This window comes from Bactrocera oleae, chromosome 4, assembly GCF_042242935.1.
Source record: "Bactrocera oleae isolate idBacOlea1 chromosome 4, idBacOlea1, whole genome shotgun sequence".
NCBI classification, from domain to species: Eukaryota; Metazoa; Arthropoda; class Insecta; order Diptera; family Tephritidae; genus Bactrocera; species Bactrocera oleae.
The window spans coordinates 28,034,179-28,055,079 of record NC_091538.1 but is presented as its reverse complement, the minus strand read 5'-3'; the positions used below and the strand labels follow the sequence as shown (position 1 = coordinate 28,055,079).

General features: G+C 39.3%; 1 protein-coding gene and 1 long non-coding RNA gene across 18 annotated transcripts in view; one reads left to right on the top strand and one right to left on the bottom strand.

The window, feature by feature from the left end:
- The window catches only part of sns (sticks and stones), a 90,403-nt gene that overhangs the window by 31,647 nt on the left and 37,855 nt on the right, over positions 1 to 20,901 (bottom strand). For all 17 annotated transcript variants that reach the window (XM_070109098.1, XM_070109086.1, XM_070109092.1 and 14 more), the window contains 4 exons: positions 16,708 to 16,861; positions 15,860 to 15,997; positions 15,183 to 15,347; positions 14,828 to 15,124 (listed from right to left, as the gene is read on the bottom strand). In XM_070109098.1, the coding sequence (XP_069965199.1) occupies positions 14,828 to 15,124; positions 15,183 to 15,347; positions 15,860 to 15,997; positions 16,708 to 16,861 (754 nt within the window). The remainder of the gene's footprint in view (positions 1 to 14,827; positions 15,125 to 15,182; positions 15,348 to 15,859; positions 15,998 to 16,707; positions 16,862 to 20,901) is intronic.
- Positions 15,503 to 15,840, top strand: LOC138857197 (uncharacterized). Its single transcript, XR_011396226.1, has 2 exons — positions 15,503 to 15,621; positions 15,681 to 15,840. It is a non-coding gene; the product is annotated as an uncharacterized lncRNA (long non-coding RNA).

The following is a 20,901-nucleotide window of genomic DNA, read 5'->3' as shown; positions in this document are numbered from 1 at the left end:
TCGTTCAATGTGTGAGTTATATATTTATAAAATTGCTTGGAAATATGATCTTAAGCATACCTCAGCAATGTCAAAATTAACTCAATTAGCCTAACTTTTCTTAAAAATTGTACTGGATATGAATGATATTGGTCTAGACGTTGGTCCAAACCTTATATCCCTAAAATAATGAATTGCGTTCACGTTTTCACATCAACTCATTATATTTAATTTAGCTTCATTAGTTCAGGTCATATCCCATATATCTTATTTGAAGATGATTTGAATACAATTTTAATTGACGGGAAGTAAAATATAGTAATAAAACTAAGTAAATCTATGACCTATAATATAACTTTAAAAAATACCAAATTTGATTGTAGTCCATTTACAATTTCATCGAATAATGAATGTTGAATTATTTCGTATTATTATTTTTTTTATATAATATTTTCCTAACACCTGAAGGTTTTTTCCTTGCTTTGATCATTGCAAGTTTCAAGAGTTTTTAATTCACTTTCTTCTTTACTGCAATTTTCATCCACTTCTTCCAGTAGGTCGTTTCCGTTTTTTTTGTGTTTTTGCTGATGGTCAAATCGTCTCGACATGTTCTAAATTCTCTGCAAAAATTTTTCATTATAAATTGCATTCCACTGATCTCGCAGAAACTGCAACTCCACTAGAAAGCTGTCAATATTTCTAAAAGAACTGCATACATATTTTTACGTTTAATGTGATTTTGCGCTTCTTCGTATTTACCGTTAATATTACTACCATTATGGTAGCCTTGTCCACGGCAATCTTCCAAAGGAATGTTGTAATTTTCCAATGTTTTGCTAATTAAAGCGGCAATAGTTTTGTTGGTCAAAATGTAAAATATCTTAGCAAAATTAACTGAACGTATAATATCGATAGTATAGTTTAATGTATGTAAATATGGTATGTGAATCCAAATCTATTATACTACATACTATAATTCATCTACAATATAATGCGTTATTCTAACAAACCTTATGCCGAATATGTCGGTCAGTGTATGAGTTATATATTTATTAAATTGCTTTAAAGTATGTTCTCGCGTACACCTGAGTAATGTCAAAAGTTTATGCAATCAGTCTAGAACTTGTCTGTCCCCAATATGCTCTATTTAGTGATTTTCGACTTCCCGTTTTTAAACCCTTTAGGTTGGTCAAAATGTGTGATATTTTAGTGAAATTAAGTAAACAAGCAGTTTTAAAAATTATGTGGTTTAGCGCTTAATATAATATGAATGGAATTGTTTTAGATCTTGGTTCAAACCTCATATCCCTATCATCTGGTTGACTTTTGCACATCATCTCATGGGTGCAACACCCATCGTCCAATTTTGATACCGGCTCCTATAAAGCCCTCTTGTATCATCCTAGGTGTAAAATTTAATGTCTCTGGCGCATTAATTATTCATCGCGCTTTCAGTAGTTTTTAAAAAAAACTTTATATGGGGAGATGGAAGGGCGATTTCGTCTATTTTCACAATCCTTAGTGTATGTAATTATTGTATATTTAGTGGTTTAGGAGATATGTATATTAAATAAGAATGAGTTTTAAAGCCACAAGTGCTCTTTACTACTATCTTAATCTAGTGCTTAGTTATGACATTATATAGGTTTTCGTTTAATGGAGTTTTGTGGAGGTGGCAGTGGTCCGATACCGCCCATCTACGCCAAGGAACACGTGTACAAAGTTTCATTACGATTTCTCAATTTTCATATACTCGGTAGCAACATTTTGCAAGAGTATAAAAATTTGCATAATAATTCAACATAAAGTCTACTAGAATAACTAAAATCAATGTATGTAGCATAAGGAAGCAAGGAATTCGAAGACTGATTTCACACATAATTTCATAACACAAGTATATAAAATTTTATAAGTTCACTTAATTCTAATAAGACATCTTACAACAAAAGCTTGAAATTCTTTTATTAAATATATGGCCCTGAAGTTCATTATATCATTACATACATATTGACCTATATATAAGGTATTAAGTTCGAAAATCTGTATATAAGGTACATAAAAAAAGGTGAGAATAATAATCTAGGGGGTGCTTGGCTTACCGTCGCTAGGAGCGCTAAGGCAGGGGGGTCTGCGGAAGTGCGAGGCGGAATCGCCAGCACTAGCAGAGGAACCTCTCCGAATTTTATGGGGCTACGGGTCCTCGGCGAACGCTAAGAGCCCTGTCAGGAAGCACGTGCCTGGAGCTAAAAGCTGAAGTCTGGTCGTCGGTTGGCTGCCAAAATTTTGGAGCGCTACGGTGTCAAGCAGGCTGATCAGAAATCTGTCACGAGTCCTCAAGGGTTAGGCGCATTCTTGCAAAAAATACTACTCCAGAGGGGTATCTAAGAAATGCAGATAGCGGGTGGACAACGAGTAGCGAGGAGCCGGTGAAGCTACTCCTAGATGCTCGTTTTCCGCTGAATCGCTCTACTAAAGAAGTGCCACTAGGGTAGCTCCAGGTAGGCTGTGCAGCCTTCTTGGACCTGCTGGATGAGAGTCACCTTACCTGGGCGCTGAAATCATTCAAGCCCTTCAAGTCCCCGGGTCTTTATGGCTCCCATCTACGCGAACTGTGTTAGATTGGGCCATGTCCCGAAGCCCTGGAGAGAGGTTAAGGTTACGTTTATTCCGAATGCCGGTGAAAGCTCTTATGTCGGTGCAAAAGATTTCAGACCCATCAGCCTATCCTCGTTTCTATTGAACACGCTGGAGAGACTTATGGATCTGTACATGAGGAACAGAATACCGAGGGGTAAACTGTTACGGGCGCAGCATGCCTATATCAAGGGCAGGTCGGTCAAAACTGCTTTGCACAATGTAGTGTCATGGCTGGAGATAGCAATTTTGCACAAGGAATTTGTTGTAGGTACTTTTCCTGACATCGAGGGGCCTTCAGTAACATGCGGCCAGAGGCAATGGTTAAAGCCCTCCAAAAGTTTGAGGTGGAATCGAACCTCAAGCACCTCATTTTTTCTTCTTTGCGACAGAATTGTCGTAGTGGAGTGTTTTAGTGCCTAGTCAACTAGAAAGGTTAATAGGGGAACTCCGCATGGAGGGGTACTCTCCCCACTGCACTGGATCTTGGTGGTAAACGACCTACTTATAGAACTTGAGGAGCAAGGCTGTCGGGCATATTACTAAATACCGTCTATCAGCTCACCGAAGGGTACCTAAACGTGGTCTCCAACTGGGCGAATAGAAGCGGCCTAGCCGTCAACCCAAGTAAAACCGAAATGGTTTTATTTACTAGGAGGTATCAAATGTGTCTCTCCACTCTTTCGGGGTTCACGTCTTCAACCTGTTGATAAGGTGAAAATCAGAAGGCATCGGTCGCCTTATATTGCTGCAGGGGAGCTATAGGGAAAAGGTGGGGACCCTCACCAAAGGTGGTGTTTTCGCTTTACGAAACCGTAGTCAAGCCAATACTGTTCTATGGTGTGTTGGTATGGTGGAGAGCGCTCAAAGGACTACTCTGGCTAAAAAGATTGAGCGGGTCCAAAGAGCGGCGTTCATCGGAATCTCCGGTGCACTGTGAACCACACCAACGATAGCTCTGTGTGCTATAAGGATCAGAGAAGCTGGGCTTATGAAGAGGTCCGAACAAGGACAGGCCGCAATTCTCTCCTTCTTCAGCTGCATTCCTGAAAATTTGGATCACTGCGTCACTGAGGCCACTCGAGTCGGCTTTTTCTCTGCTCATCCCGTCGAGAGAGATGTGGATGGAAAGAAGCCGCTGGAGAAGAGGCGCGGTGAGCTTTTTCACGGATGGGTCGAAGTTAGGAGAAAATGTTGGAGGGGGGGTTTTCGGTAAAGAGCTCTGCGTCAATCTTAGCTGCAGGCTACCGGACCACTGAAGCGTTTTTTAGGCGGAAGTGGCTGCGATCGAGGTGGCGGTAGAAGTACTGCTAGGAAGTGCAGCCTCGTTTAGAGAGGTAAGCATTCACTCCGACAGATACTCAAGGAGTGTCTGTCCTCGCTAGAATGAGCATCAGGCTACTTCAATATCAGGCTCGCTTGGGTGCCTGGTCACAGCGAAATCGCTAGCAATTGCAAAGCCGATGAGCTAGCCACGGGAGAGGTCACCCTTGCCCCTCTCACATCGAAATGCGATCGAGTTGGATCTCCACTCACGTCTTGCGTTCTGGCTCTGGACCAATGAACCTCGCATGCACTCAGCAGACGATGGTCGACGACCAACTCCTGCGCGACTGCGAAATCCTTTTGGCCGAGAGTGCATCGCAGATGGTGGCGGGATCTTCTCGCCTTGAACAAAGTTCATCTCGCCGATATGGTAGGAGTTCTCACTGTGCACTGTTCAATGGGAACTCGTGCGGTGCGGCTTAGAATACTACCTGATGCTAGTTGTCACAGCTGTATGGAGGAGAGTGAGGTAAAAACATCCCGGTACTTTCTCCACCGCTGTCCGGCTTTTGCTAGACTGCCTGAAACATCTCGGCAATCACACTTTCGGCGCACCAGAAAATTTGGCCGAAATAGATATTTGCCGTCTCAACAAGTTTGTCATAGGCACAAAACGCTTCGCCGACATGTAAGGGTCTATTGATCCAGCTCATGGGATTTTTGGGTACCACAACGGACCGGCGTTAAGCTGTCCAAGTGTGAACCTTCTTAGGATCGACCCTCTAACCTAACCTAACTTTAATAATGTCCTCCTCATTTTAAAACTACAGATTGTCAATTCAAAGATTTTTTTGGCAAGCTATGACATAGATTTCTAGCAGGTAGTGATTACAATGCAAAGCACATGTATTCTGGGTCACGTCTAATTAGTCCCAAAGGAAGACAGCTGTATTAGACTACTATGAACAGGTGCAATAGCAGGCCCAGTGATCGAAACAAAATACTAGACTTAATTGATTTTGCTGAAATCAAAAATAAAGACAGATAGCTTATGACTGCTCAAATATGTACTGACTTGTCTTCAGAAAATTCTCCTGTACTAATAAAACAACAACCAATCCAGTAAACAGGACTTAAAAAAAAAAAAAAGAACAAATGGTTTTATCGGCAAAATCAATTAATTGTATTCAAAATAGTCTCCTTCTGCTTTAATACAGCTTTTTGCACGGTCCAAAAGCATGTCGAACGAGTGTTTTAGCTCGTTGCCCGGTATGGCCGCCAGTATGCAGGTGCAAGCCTTTTGAATGGCCGCCACGTCTGCACAGACCTGTTCAGGCCTTAAGACACATAGAGAGGGGACCACGAGTTACGTGGGACCATGCCGTCAACGCAATACTGCGACATCTGCCTCAACGGCTATGTAACCTGCACCATGTTCTCGCACTGCGCCGTCACTCCAGTCGAGTGGCCAAGAAAGGACCTCCACGGCCCTAAGGAGCTCACACAGATAGCATGACTCCCAGTCTGACTAACATCCCCCCCCAACCCAGCAGCTCCTGGTTCTTCGCACAGTTTGTTCCGTGTGTCAGACCGTAATACGCCGGAATGTCACATCAGTCAAGTGCAATTCTTGCACTGGCTGGTGTCAATGCAATATGGTCTAATCGATGGTGATATCGACCGCAGGGACACTACCCTTGAATATCAGGGTATAGCTGTCCGGTCAGGCGATGTCGAGCTCGAAATATTTAATATATACATCCCCCCAGTTACATGTTGCCAAACAGGATATCACCTAATTGACGATTCGACATTCTGCACAATGAATGACGAAGCCCCCACCAGAATTATGGGCACTTGTAATAGCTCGCCAGATATTACCATCGCTAGCGGTGGTCTGATAAATAGTATAACCTGGCAACCTGTGCTAACTCTCGCATCTGCCCATAATTCGATTCGGCAAATGGTCGTCCATCATAAGCGGACAAAATGGATAGAGCACCTGAAGTCCTGCAACCTCTTCACCGGTGTGAGTAAGTTTCGGACTACTGTCAAGGCCCTGTCATATCCGAAGAGACATGACGATCGAGTTGAAATTCAATTCGATGGCCATGCCTCCTCCGGCCCGAAGAAGTGCGCGAGCTATTTTAGCCGGCAGTTTACACTGCACCCTTCGACTGACAAGGCCAAACGATGTGTTACCCGACGGCTGCGCAAAATGCCAAAAGACCGCGCGCCACTTACTTTCACCGATGGGGAGGTTCAGAGTGCCATCACAAAGGCCAAATCGTCCAACTCCATTGGCCCTGACGGAATAAGCATGCTGATGCTAAAACAGCTAGGCTCGACGGGAGTAAACTATCTCACCAAGGTTCTCAACTTGTCGATGGCCACTCTTCAAATAACCGATGTGTGGAAAGTCGGAAGAGTGGTCCCACTACTGAAACCTGGGAAACCCGCCAACAAAGGGGAGTCTTATCGCCCGATAACTCTCCTTTCCCCAGTGGTGAAGACACTTGAAGCCTTGTTACTCCCTACGTTCACTCACCGCCTCAGACAGGCAGAACATCAGCATGGCTTCCGGAAAGTGCACAGCACCACCATAGCACTTAGCGTCATAAACGCCCACATAATTCATGGCCTAAACCAGAAGCCACCCTGCAAGAGGACGATTCTCGTAGCGTTGGACTAGTCGAAAGCCTTCGACACAGCCAACCACACAACGCTACTCGAGGACATCGAACAATCTACGCTCCCTTCAGGGCTGAAGCGTTGGACCATGAACTACCTGAGCGGTCGGCAATCATCCGTACTGTTTCGAGGTCAAAACTCCAAACTGAGAAGAATTAAACAGGGGGTTCCGCAGGGTGGTGTCCTCTCTCCTTTACTGTTTAATTTCTACATCTCGAAACTCCCTCAACCACCAGAGGGAATTGCCGTGGCCTCGTACGCTGATGGCTGCACGATATTGACGTCGGGCAATAGAATCGATAGCATGTGCTCGACAGTAAACAGCTATCTCCCTGATCTTTCTCGCTTCAAGGAGTCTGACACTCTCCCCACCAAATCCACAGCGACCATATTTACAAACTGAACAAAGGAGTACAGACCGGATCTAAACATTTCAGTCGGTGGCACCAAAGTTCCGACGGTAAACAACCCTAAAATTTCAGGCGTTACACTAGACAGTCTTTGTTCCTTCACTCCCCACACGACCGCGATAACTGCCAAAGTACAGAGCCGCAACAAAATCCTCAAATCCCTTGCCGGCAGCTCTTGGGGAAAAGACAAACAAACATTGCTGGCAACATACCGGCCGGTCCTAAATTATGCAGCCCCAATACGGTCGCCTGGATGCAGTGCCATGGAGACGAGGAAGCTTCAGACCTGTCAGAACACTGCACTCCGGACTGTCACGGGATGCCTCTTGATGTCTCCAATCGCACACTACACGGGCCTCACTGTATGCTTCCGGTTAAGGAACATAACGAGCTCCTCTCCAAGCAGTTTCTGCTGGGGTGTTTTCGTAGAAACCACCCCTGTAGTCGCCTGCTTGTAGCGGAGCCGCCTCCTAGGAACATCAAGAAGTCTTTCCTTGATTACGTCGACGACATTAGACAGTATGCCGACCGAACTTCGGACGCAACGAACTTCAGACAGGCACTGACCGCCATTCACAGTGGAGCCATCAACACCTTCACAGACTCCCTCTCAGTGAATGGCGTATTACGAGTCAAACAACCACCCATAGCAGACGTAGAGCTCGAGTTGCCTCGCGAAACCATAGTGACCGTCGCGCAACTTCGTTCTGGATACTGTAGCAGGTTAAACTCCTACTTATCCAGAATAGACTCCGACATACCAAACACATGTCCTCCGTGCAATGAGTCTCCGCATGACACTAACCACCTCTTTGCATGCCCAACAAACTCGACTCATCTAACACCCTTCGCCCTATGGTCCGACCCCGTCGAAACAGCTCGTTTCCTGGGCCTCCCGTTAGATGACCTCGACGACAACGAATCTGGTCCCTATCTGGATAGAGCACCTGAAGTCCTGCAACCTCTTCACCGGTGTGAGTAAGTTTCGGACTACTGTCAAGGCCCTGTCATATCCGAAGAGACATGACGATCGAGTTGAAATTCAATTCGATGGCCATGCCTCCTCCGGCCCGAAGAAGTGCGCGAGCTATTTTAGCCGGCAGTTTACACTGCACCCTTCGACTGACAAGGCCAAACGATGTGTTACCCGACGGCTGCGCAAAATGCCAAAAGACCGCGCGCCACTTACTTTCACCGATGGGGAGGTTCAGAGTGCCATCACAAAGGCCAAATCGTCCAACTCCATTGGCCCTGACGGAATAAGCATGCTGATGCTAAAACAGCTAGGCTCGACGGGAGTAAACTATCTCACCAAGGTTCTCAACTTGTCGATGGCCACTCTTCAAATAACCGATGTGTGGAAAGTCGGAAGAGTGGTCCCACTACTGAAACCTGGGAAACCCGCCAACAAAGGGGAGTCTTATCGCCCGATAACTCTCCTTTCCCCAGTGGTGAAGACACTTGAAGCCTTGTTACTCCCTACGTTCACTCACCGCCTCAGACAGGCAGAACATCAGCATGGCTTCCGGAAAGTGCACAGCACCACCATAGCACTTAGCGTCATAAACGCCCACATAATTCATGGCCTAAACCAGAAGCCACCCTGCAAGAGGACGATTCTCGTAGCGTTGGACTAGTCGAAAGCCTTCGACACAGCCAACCACACAACGCTACTCGAGGACATCGAACAATCTACGCTCCCTTCAGGGCTGAAGCGTTGGACCATGAACTACCTGAGCGGTCGGCAATCATCCGTACTGTTTCGAGGTCAAAACTCCAAACTGAGAAGAATTAAACAGGGGGTTCCGCAGGGTGGTGTCCTCTCTCCTTTACTGTTTAATTTCTACATCTCGAAACTCCCTCAACCACCAGAGGGAATTGCCGTGGCCTCGTACGCTGATGGCTGCACGATATTGACGTCGGGCAATAGAATCGATAGCATGTGCTCGACAGTAAACAGCTATCTCCCTGATCTTTCTCGCTTCAAGGAGTCTGACACTCTCCCCACCAAATCCACAGCGACCATATTTACAAACTGAACAAAGGAGTACAGACCGGATCTAAACATTTCAGTCGGTGGCACCAAAGTTCCGACGGTAAACAACCCTAAAATTTCAGGCGTTACACTAGACAGTCTTTGTTCCTTCACTCCCCACACGACCGCGATAACTGCCAAAGTACAGAGCCGCAACAAAATCCTCAAATCCCTTGCCGGCAGCTCTTGGGGAAAAGACAAACAAACATTGCTGGCAACATACCGGCCGGTCCTAAATTATGCAGCCCCAATACGGTCGCCTGGATGCAGTGCCATGGAGACGAGGAAGCTTCAGACCTGTCAGAACACTGCACTCCGGACTGTCACGGGATGCCTCTTGATGTCTCCAATCGCACACTACACGGGCCTCACTGTATGCTTCCGGTTAAGGAACATAACGAGCTCCTCTCCAAGCAGTTTCTGCTGGGGTGTTTTCGTAGAAACCACCCCTGTAGTCGCCTGCTTGTAGCGGAGCCGCCTCCTAGGAACATCAAGAAGTCTTTCCTTGATTACGTCGACGACATTAGACAGTATGCCGACCGAACTTCGGACGCAACGAACTTCAGACAGGCACTGACCGCCATTCACAGTGGAGCCATCAACACCTTCACAGACTCCCTCTCAGTGAATGGCGTATTACGAGTCAAACAACCACCCATAGCAGACGTAGAGCTCGAGTTGCCTCGCGAAACCATAGTGACCGTCGCGCAACTTCGTTCTGGATACTGTAGCAGGTTAAACTCCTACTTATCCAGAATAGACTCCGACATACCAAACACATGTCCTCCGTGCAATGAGTCTCCGCATGACACTAACCACCTCTTTGCATGCCCAACAAACTCGACTCATCTAACACCCTTCGCCCTATGGTCCGACCCCGTCGAAACAGCTCGTTTCCTGGGCCTCCCGTTAGATGACCTCGACGACAACGAATCTGGTCCCCTAAACGGGGACTAGGTAATCGTTACACCAACAACAACAACGGCGCACCAAACGCTTTAAAACCCCAAGGTACAATACAGCATTAACGTTGTGGTCGGGTGGAACAAATTCTTTGTGGACAATACCCTTGGAATCATAAAAACAAATCAGTATTGTCTTTCCTTTTGACTTCTCCAGGCGCGATTTTTTGGGTTTCGGCTCATTTCTCATTTATGTCCTCACGACCACTTTCACCGCGACCACGACCACTCGTGCACTCTGCCACGGGATAGGCAATCATCGGCAAAAACTTGTTCCATCAATTGAAACGTTTCGGTAAAAGTTTTACCAATTTTAAAACAAAATTTAATGTTGGCTCTTTGTTGGAAGCTTATTTTCGCACCGATGACAAAAACATACCAACTTTAAGTGTAAGTGCAATAACTTCACTTCCAATAGATGAAATGTCATGAAATTTTTACTGGAAGGATAGCAGATTTTAACGCACTAGTCCACATATAGATGGCGAAACTAGAGTTTACTTTGTTAATTTTTTACTGATTATTTTGGAACGCACCTTGTAATTATTAATTACAGAATAAACCCAGAATTTAATGATATAATAACTAAAGCAGCTGTTAAAACTAACAAGCCAACTAAGCTCAGAAGAATAACAAATCTTGAAATAGAAAAATTTTTAACTGAATAAAATTGAGCTAAACGTGAATGGGAGGTAAATCGCTCCCCCTTTCACTCAGCTGCAATTGAAGTCTGCTGTACGTAAATTAGGAAAAGCGTTTAAGTGTGAGAAAGAATACACTACTAAGAATTATATAGAGAAACTGAGCACAAATTCAAAAAAAAAACAGAATCCTCTTTAGAAAGCGTAAAACCATTTAAGCCGCCGATAGATTCTTACATGCCTATAAGGGACGTGAGAGGTAATTGGTCTCGAAGCGAAGAGAAAAAGACAGTTTGCTTTGCAAACCACCTAGAAAAGGTTTTAGGTTCTTGCCTATTAAGACATCAAGTTGTGAAATTAAAGGGATGAATTCAAAAAAGTTGCCAGGGCATGATCACATTATTTTAAAAATGCTAATGGAGCTACCTCCTAGTCCTAGTCCTTTCCTTTCTATTTAATGCAATTTTCAATTTTGGACATTCATCATTATGATAGATATACCGGGGAAAGCCGTCTTCTTACAGACCAATAACCCTCCTACCTTGCCTTTCCATTATATTTGAAAAAGTGTTGCTATTAAAGATGTCTCATTTTCTCCATGAAAATAACATGATTCCAAAGCACCCATTCGGGTTTCGTGCAAGACATGGCTCTACAAGTCAATACAATAACTAACGAAATCAGAAGACCATTCAAGCACAGAGTATACTGTTTATCAATATTCCTTGATGTAGCCCAGGCATTCGATAGCACGACAGTCTTTTATATAAAATTAAAACAATATTACCTTTTGAATTGCATAAAATATTGAAGTCTTATTTAAAACAAAAAGGAAATTTACTGTTAAAGAAGCTAATTTCATATCTGATCAAGCACCGATAAGAGCTGGTGTACCTCAGGGCAGTGTGCTCAGACCCTATATATCATATATACCTATATAGCGGATATTCCAACAGTATTGACATTTACTTTTGCGGACGACGCAGCCATAGTATGGCTAGCTAATTAGCGAATAAACGTAAATGAACAGAAAGGGAACCATGTTAAAATTTCACTAAGACCAAAAATGTATCAGCCGATTAAAATGAATAATAACTTAGTACTACATGCAAATAATGTAACCTATCTAGGCATTCACTAGGATAGAAGGCTTATATGGAGAAAACATGTATCCTGCAAAATAACAAGCATGAAAATAAGAGCAGCAAATTTAAACTGGCTTTTAAATACAAACTCAAAACTTAGCCTTTACAACCAAGTTCCGCTATACAATGCGGTAAGAAAGGCAATTTGAATGTATAGTATTTAACTGTGGGGTACTGTACTTGTGCAACTAACGTTGACATAATACAGAGATCCCAATCAAAAATCCTTAGAGCTATAACGGATTCACCATGGTACATTCAAAATGAAAACATTTTCAAAGATCTTGTTATTCTTATAGTAAAGAAAGAAGTAGATGATAGCAGAAAGAAATACGAGCTCAAACTCCCGGAACAACCGAATCCCTTCGCTAATGTCTTGCTACAATCTTGTATTCAAACCCGATCAAAAAGGCTCAACCACAACCTTGAGCTGGTTTAGTTTTAAATAGATTTAAGATTATATTAATAGTGTTTGAACAACATTACAGTTTTATATCCTATTGCGCGGCTTAGTTAGATTAGTTAGATTTTCGATTAACAACATTTTGTGAGAGTGGCAGTGGCTCCGATTCCACCCATCTACAACACCGACCTTCTTTTCGTGTTAAAAAACAAGTGTAAGAAGTTTCTTCAAGACATCTAGAGTATCTTTTACTCAAGTTACAGCTTGCACGGAAGGACAGGCAGGTATCCGGAATTCAACTATATATATATATAACCCTATGTCTGTATTGCTTAGTTTTAGGTAATACAAACAACCGTTAGATGAAAAAATCTATTATAATGAACCCTTTTGCTCAACTGTAAGGGTTTGCTTTTTCATATAATTAACACCAAAACTAAGAAGATATACCTATTTCAAATAGGTTGTCTCGTTGAGAATTAGAAGCGTAAGCACAAAATAATCTATAAAATTATTCGATACACAAATTTAATAAAAATCATGACATTGTCGTAAAATATTTAATAGGAATAAAAAGGATACTGACATAATAAATGATGAACAAAATAAAATTAAAACAAGAAAAAACGTTAACTTCGGTTGCACCGAAGCTATAATACCCTTCACAAAAACAAAGGCTCCTTACAAGAACTTGATTCCGAACGTTCAATTTGTATGGCAGCTATATTATATAGTGATCTGCGGAGAATAATTTGTTGCCTTAAGCGATAACTCGTGCCTAATTTCGTGAAGATACCTCGTCAAATAAACAAATTTTCCATGCAAGCACTTTACTCCGATCGTTCAGTTAATAATGCAGCTATATGCTATGGTCATCCGATCTATACAATTTTTTCGGCGATTAGATTATTACCTTAAATAATGATCCATGCCAAGTTTCGAGAAGATACCTCGTCAAATGAAAGAGTTTTCCATACAAACACTTTATTCCCATTATTCAGTTTGTATGGCAGTTATATGCTATGGTCATTCGATCTGAATAATTTCTTCGGAGATTACATTGTTGCCTTAAGTAATAATATATGCCAAATTTCGTGAAGATACCTCGTCAATTGAAAGAGTTTCCCATACAAGTACTTGATTCCGATTGTTCAGTTTGTATGGCAGCTATATGCTATAGTCATCCGATCTATACAGTCTCTTCGGAGATTGGATAAATGCCTTCAAAAATAACCCATGCCTAATTTCGTGAAGATACCTCGTCAAATGAAAGACTTTTTCATACAAGCACTTGATTGCGATTGTTCAGTTTGTATGGCAGTTATATGCTATAGTCATTCGATCTGAACAATTTCTTCGGAGATTACATTGTTGCCTTAAATAATAATCCTTGCCAAATGTCGTGAAGATACCTCGTTAAATGAAAGAGTTTTCGATACAAACACTTGATTTCGATTGTTCAGTTTGTATGGCAGCTATATGCTATAGTCCGATATCGGCCCTTCCGACAAATGAGCAGCTTCTTTGTGAGAAAAGGACAGGTGCAAAATATAGCTAGATAGCTTAAAAACTGAGGGACTAGTTTGTATATATACAGACCGGCGGACAGACGGACATGGCTAAATCAACTCAGCTCATTATGCTGATCATTTATGTATGTACTTGTATTTTATAGGGTCTCCGACGTTTCCTTCTGGATGTTACAAACTTCATGACAAACTTAATATACCCTGTTCAGGGTATAAAAATTGGTACAACTAAGAAGTATCTGGATTATTTCAATATCAAATAAATTCCAATATAAGAATATGTAAATTTTCATTGCCAAATACATCAATTCTAACAATTTTATTGCTAATCTAAATACATCAATTTAAAATGGTTTGCAGTCTTTACAGTATCAAATATAAATTCTGATATAAATACTTTGTAACTTGATAATTGCCACTATATATAGCATAAAATGTTTTTAATATAAAACTATCTAAATTTAACAAAACAAAAAATACACTTTAACTTCGGCTGCACAGAAGATATAATACCGTTCACAGGTGCATTTTTTAAAGCAACATATGTATGTATGTATATACTACATCTAAAAAAGCTACTTTTCAATGTTTTAAGTGCAAGTGCTATTTCTTTCTAGATAGTACTTTTATAGTTTGAGATAAAAGTCAAATTAAGGTTATTAATAAGAAAGTAAGATATTTTATGAAGATATCTATCTACATTTTGATTGGCCAGATTGAATGGCAGCTATATAGTGGTCCGATCTAAACAATATATTCCGATATTGTAACAATATCTTGGACAATAATCCACGGCAAATTCGTGTAAAATAAAACAGTTTTCAGTTACGATCAGCTTATAGAACAGCTATAAACTATATAGTCCCGATTGCGGCGGATCCGACAAAAGAACAGCATCTTGGGGAGGGAAAGAAGTATGCAAAATTTCAGATCGACATTTCAAAAACTCAGCAGCTAGTTCGCGTATATACAAACATACAGACTGATGGACATGGCTAAAGCGGGCTGAAAAGCCTTTGGCGTAACTTTGATTTCGATCGCCAATCAATTTAATTCCTCATAGGACTTTATTTCCAAACTATTTCCCTTCAATTAAATATTTTATGTTTAAAGTTTTCAGTTGTGTACTCACATTCCACTACAATAGTAATATTAAGCTTTGCTGAACCTTCTGAATTACTGGCTTCACATACATAAATTCCAGCGTCATTTCGGTTCAGTTTTGTGAAGTTAAGGTTAGCTCCATCTGCGTATATACGATGCTCTGCACGCCCATTGCTGGAGGAAGTGGACGGTACTGGTAATCCATCCTTTGTCCAACTGTACAAAACAGTCACTGGGTTAGCAGTAGCGCTAAGAGAGACTTGTAAAGATTCCCCTTCAACTCCTACAGCAGTTGATGATGGGGGCGGAAGAAACACTGGTGGATCTATGATGACGAAGTAAACTTAAGATAAATAACAACGTCCTAATTGGTTAGAACTTACATAATATGTTTAAGCTAACTGCCTCGTGAACACTACGTTGTAATGCTTCGTTCGCACTCTGACATGTATAAACCACACCATTCATTTCCTGAGAAACGTTCACTTTGAATTCCAGAGTCGAGACCGTGCCTCCCCACAATCCTGGTTTGGACGAATTATTTATGCCTTAAATAATAAATTTATATTTATTAGAAACATAAATGTATATATTATATTAAGATTTTATTATATAAAAATCGCTATAAGTTGTAGAACGCATAATCCTTCCTTGAAGAACAAAAAAACACTTTTGACAATTGTTGTTTTTCGGCTATCGACACACCTTATATAATTAACTCATGGGAAGTATCAAATATATATTTTTCAAACATTCCAGCCAATAAAAATGTGTTTTTTGAAGACGAATAGATTGTATTAAATCACATAAAATCATCAAAATGTAAGCAATAAATTCATGAGAGAAATTTAACAATATGGATTAAAAAATATTTTCGTTAGAAGAAGTAGCAACACAGCCTTATATAATTGAATAATGCATATAACCAAATAGAGATTCCAAATCTGTAGAAAATCGAAATTACATGCATACATATGTACATATCATTTAAATAACTATTGTAAATAAAAACATAGCAATAAAATAGCTATTGAAAATAAATTATACGTATTAAACTTACCATCGATTGGAATACCATCCTTCCACCAAGTGAGTTTTGCTGGCGGATTGCTCGAACTCGAATCGCAAATTATAGCAACTTCCATACCAGGCTTTAGAATATCAGGTTCAACCCGAATTTTAACAGTTTCTGGCGCAACTGTAAATTATATTATTTAAGTATTATGAGAACTTTCGTAACATTGTAATGTATGTATTACATTTTTTTTTTCATTACTCGTTGACATTCGATATTATTAATTATATTTAACGCGAAGACTAACTATTACATGCTTAGGATCATTTATGTTAATATTTGGTGTCAAACCAATACTACAATTAACTATACTTTACCTAAACTTTTGCATATACAATAGGACTAACTACCATTACTTTTTCGACGGACTATAAAGATAACTGTATTTGTCTTCTTTCAGAAACTCTTCGATGAACTCTATTTTCAGGTAAAAATGTAGATCATTTGTCATAATCTGTCTTGTGCGAATCTCTTTTACTCAAGCTGTTTGAATTTCACTCTTATGATCTCTATTGTAGGAATTAATTCATTACAGCAAAAAATTTCAAGACATAATATCAATAATAGCAAAATTAATTGGGTTGAAAATCCATAACGTAACACAACACATCACGAAACATAACCGTAAGGCAATAGATGTGGCTTGAATTAAGCACAACCCAAGTTATCACCAATTGATTAAACTATATGAATCCAATATTTTGTATATATAAATTAATAGTAATTTTTTCTCTCAGATGAAGTTGACCTGAGCTTTTGAAAATGTATATATTATGCACACCAAAACGAAGTCATAAAATTTTTGTAGTTCACTTTGAATCGGGTATACTTACAATGAACGCTCAGAATAGTGCTTTCGAAAAGGGGAATCTCAGTCGCACTATTGGATGCTTCGCAACGGTATTGCGCTTGATTATCAGTTACATTCGCTAGAATGATTATTTCTGCAGAGACAGATTTATCAGCAGTTCGTATCACGGAGTTAACCTATAAATATAATAATATCACACTGAAATTATACACATTAACATATGGCATCAAATTGTAAAAGTTAAAGAAAAATATTTTTAATATTAATGTCTCGGACTATCGACTAAATCTAGCAGGTAAAAATAATAAATATTATTAGTTCAATCCCCATTATTAGTTTTACCAAAGATGTGGACCATTTCCTGCAAGATTTTGAACACAATTTTACTTTGTATAACCCTTCACAAACAAAAAAGTTGATTTTGTTCGCTTGATTTGAATGGCAGCTATATGCTTTAGTTTTCCGATCTAAATAATTTATTCAAATAATGTAGTTATACTTTGGATAATAACTCGTGCCAAATTGCCAAAATTTCTATAAAAGCACTTAATTCTGTTCCATCAGTTTTTATGCCAGTTAGTTATATGCTGTAGCAATCCGATCTAAACTATTTCTTCGGAGATCGCATCATTGCCCCTGGCAATTACCCAAGTCAAATTTCGTGAAGATCTGTTTCGCTTGTATGGCAGCTATATGCTATAGTGACTCGATCTGAACAATTTCATCAAAGAATTTAATTTTTTTTGCTGTGAACTATTGTGTTTAATTTTTCAAAATTCTCAAACTTTAATTGATTTTTTAGTGATTTAATTTAATATTTAGTTATTTAACTCTGAATTGCAAGCTAAGTATTAAATGTTCTTAAGTTTTGTGCATTATTAAAAAGTTTAAATTTTCGAATTTTTGGTGCCGAGTCAGCTTTTTGTTTCATTTTGTTTTATTTTATTCTATTTTCTCTCTTTATTTATCTCATTTACTTCTTTATTCACAGCTGTGTTGCGTGCAGCTTTTTATTTGTTCCAGTGCATCTTAAACTGCTTGCTACATTGCTTCTTCAAACTGCCTTGGTTTTGAACTTTGATAAAAAAAAATTAAAATAATTCTATTATTTTTGCGTTTGTTCTTAATTGAATTTATTATTATTAATATTTTATTAACACACTAATTTATTCTACATCCATTAAATTTTGTTTTACTTACTCTGATTAGAATTGTACCCAAGATATTGGGGAGCACACACTATTTATCTAAAAGTAACACTTGCTATATTTCAAAGAAAAGGTCGCAAATATTTTTTAATAAAAATGCCCGCTTATGGGGCGTAAGCAATTTATTTAACTTATATACAATATGTTTTATATTTAATGTTGTAGACACAATGAATGAATGCACAAATTAGTTTTAAAAATACGTTCGGTGGCCGATGTAAAAAGAAGCACCAAATACGAAAAATTAGTTAATCGCCAGGATCAGTATTATATAGAAAAAGTTTATATAACGAATTAAAAATACGTAGAAAAAGGTAGCGCGCAGGTTCGTATAGCGAAAACCAATGTGTAGGATCGCTGTAGCAGCTTTCCAAAAATCGAATGTTGATTTAGCGATGATCCCGTCCTTTTAGTTAGGTGTCTTCGTGCATGTTGTTCTCAGAGGCAGAGTGTGGTGGTGTCGTTCTGTGGGGTGAAATTCCTTGAGTGTTTACAGGTGTGGTATGTTTCATTAGGGTGTGTCAGTTTTTTCCGAGTAGAGTGGTGCACTTGGTGGAGGGAGTTTAAACTCATTTAAACAACTCTTTTATTTGATCTTCATTCTTGTTGTTTATTATGTCTTGTAACTTCCCCAATTGTAACATTAAAGGCGAGTCAGATGGCTATGTTGCATGCTGGCTTTGTGATGGGCTTGCCCATATTAAATGTGCTGGACTGACAGATAGAATCTTAGATTCTATTCTCGACTCCAAGAGATTGCGTTGGTCCTGTTTAAATTGTAGATCTATTGAAATCGATCTATTTATAGTTTATAGGGAGACACGCAATGCTTTAACGAAATCGGTCGAGATCTTGTAACCCTCACTGAAAAATTTAAGCACTATGAAAAATTGTTCAAATCTTTTAAGTGATTCTCACGAATCCTCTAAACCTGCTCCTAAGCGTAAACGTCCTTCCGATGAAGTAACACTTAGTTCTTCTGTACAGAAAAGAACGTCTCCTCCCAATGACCTAATAAATCTCTCTTCTCCTTGCCCTCAAGGTGATAAGCCGCCAACTTCCAAAGATCTCAATTCCCCTAAAGCTCTATCTAATAGTAATAAGTGTCTCACAATTCCAGAGCCTCCCCCTAATAACATAGTAGCATCAGTTAATAATTTGATAGTTATTCCACCTAAAATGTCTATATTTATTTCGAGACTTGCCAAAGATACCTTGGTGGAGGACATTAAATCTTACATTTCGTCACGTTTAAAAATCGATGATATCAATATACTTAAATTTAACTTCAATTATGATAGAAGTATATCATAGTTTAAAATAGACGTATCTCTTGAAACATTCAAAAAGATCTTAGATAGTTCATTCTGGCCACCTGGGGCTTTTGTACGCGAATTTAAGCCTAAACTTAGAAGTCAAACTGAGGAAAACATTGTTAAATTACCAAAAGCAACCACCGATATAAAAAACTGATTGGTAGAAATTCGCTAAGCATTTATTATCAAAATGTTAGAGGTCTTAATACATAATTAACCGACTTGTATTTGAACAGTTCCAATTTTAAGTTCCATATTATTGGATTTACAGAAACTTGGTTAAAACCTCACATTTTTGATAATGAGATTTTAAACAGCGAATTTCAAATTTTTAGATGTGATCGACTGAACAGAATCGGTGGAGGTGTTCTATTTGCTGTGCATTCCTCTATCCCATCTGAAAATATTATTGTTCCAGGGACCGACTCATTTGAATTTAAATGTATTAGAGTATACGTTAATAGTTGCTTTATTTATTTAACCCTATCTTATATACCACCCCATTCGGACTTATCTGTATACATGCAGCATGCTTCTTTAATAAATAGTGCTACCTCGATGGCAAATAATGCAGATTCAATAATTGTATTAGGTGATTTCAATTTACCGTGTGCTTCGTGGAAACCTTTCGATGACTATATCGTGCCGATTTGCAATCGGTCATGTTTTAATGAGTTTTTCGAAAAAATGTCCGAGTTGGGTCTGAACCAAATTAATTTGATTCCGAATAAATTTGATAAATGCTTAGATTTAGTATACGTTGATACCTTTGCAAAGTGTTCCGTTATTCAGAGTAATCCTCTTGTTCTACCAGAGGACTCATATCATCCTGCTTTGGAAATATCTGTCGAAATCTCAGGCATTGTACGGGATAATAATCATCAAACTTCGTGCTTCTGGACTCGGTTTAACTTTGCAAAAGCTAATTTTAAAAAGTTAAATACAGAACTTTCTACAATAACATGGCCTAATTATAATGGTGACATTGAATTGAGTGCCTCTCATTTTAATAACATTATTATGAAATTATTTGAAAAGTATGTTCCAATAGTAATTGTTAATAAAAGTAAAAGTCCGTGGTCGTCGAAACAGTTATATAAATTGAAAAAAAGAAAAACTCGAGCATTTAAACATTTTGAAAAAACCGGTTCACTTGTCAACTATTCTAAATATTCCGTATTGCGTCGACAATATTTTGACCTAAACAAAAAATGTTATAATAATTACTTAAATAAAGTAAAAAGGAAGTTGTAAGTAATCCAAAATCGTTTTATGATTTCGTCAATTCCAAACGCAGGATTTCCAAATTTCCATCCGCGATGAAATACAAATTTATCATTTCAACTGACAATGTTATTATATCCAATATGTTTGGAGAATTTTTCAAGTAACTACTGTAATAATTCTCCCAAAACTTTTTGTTATCAGCACGTGCTGTGTTCGAATACTTTAATTAACGCTCCAATTATTTCTGAAGAAGACGTCCTACTTAAATTAAATAAGTTAAAACCATCTTTTAGTTACGGCCCAGACATGGTACCCTCATGCTTCCTAAAAAATAGTGCCAAAAATATTTACTTGCCCTTGACAAGGATATTTAATTCCTCTCTTAAACACGGTATATTTCCTTCAATATGGAAACAGTCATTTATAATTCCTAAACTTTTTGAAGCATCATCACTGACCATATAA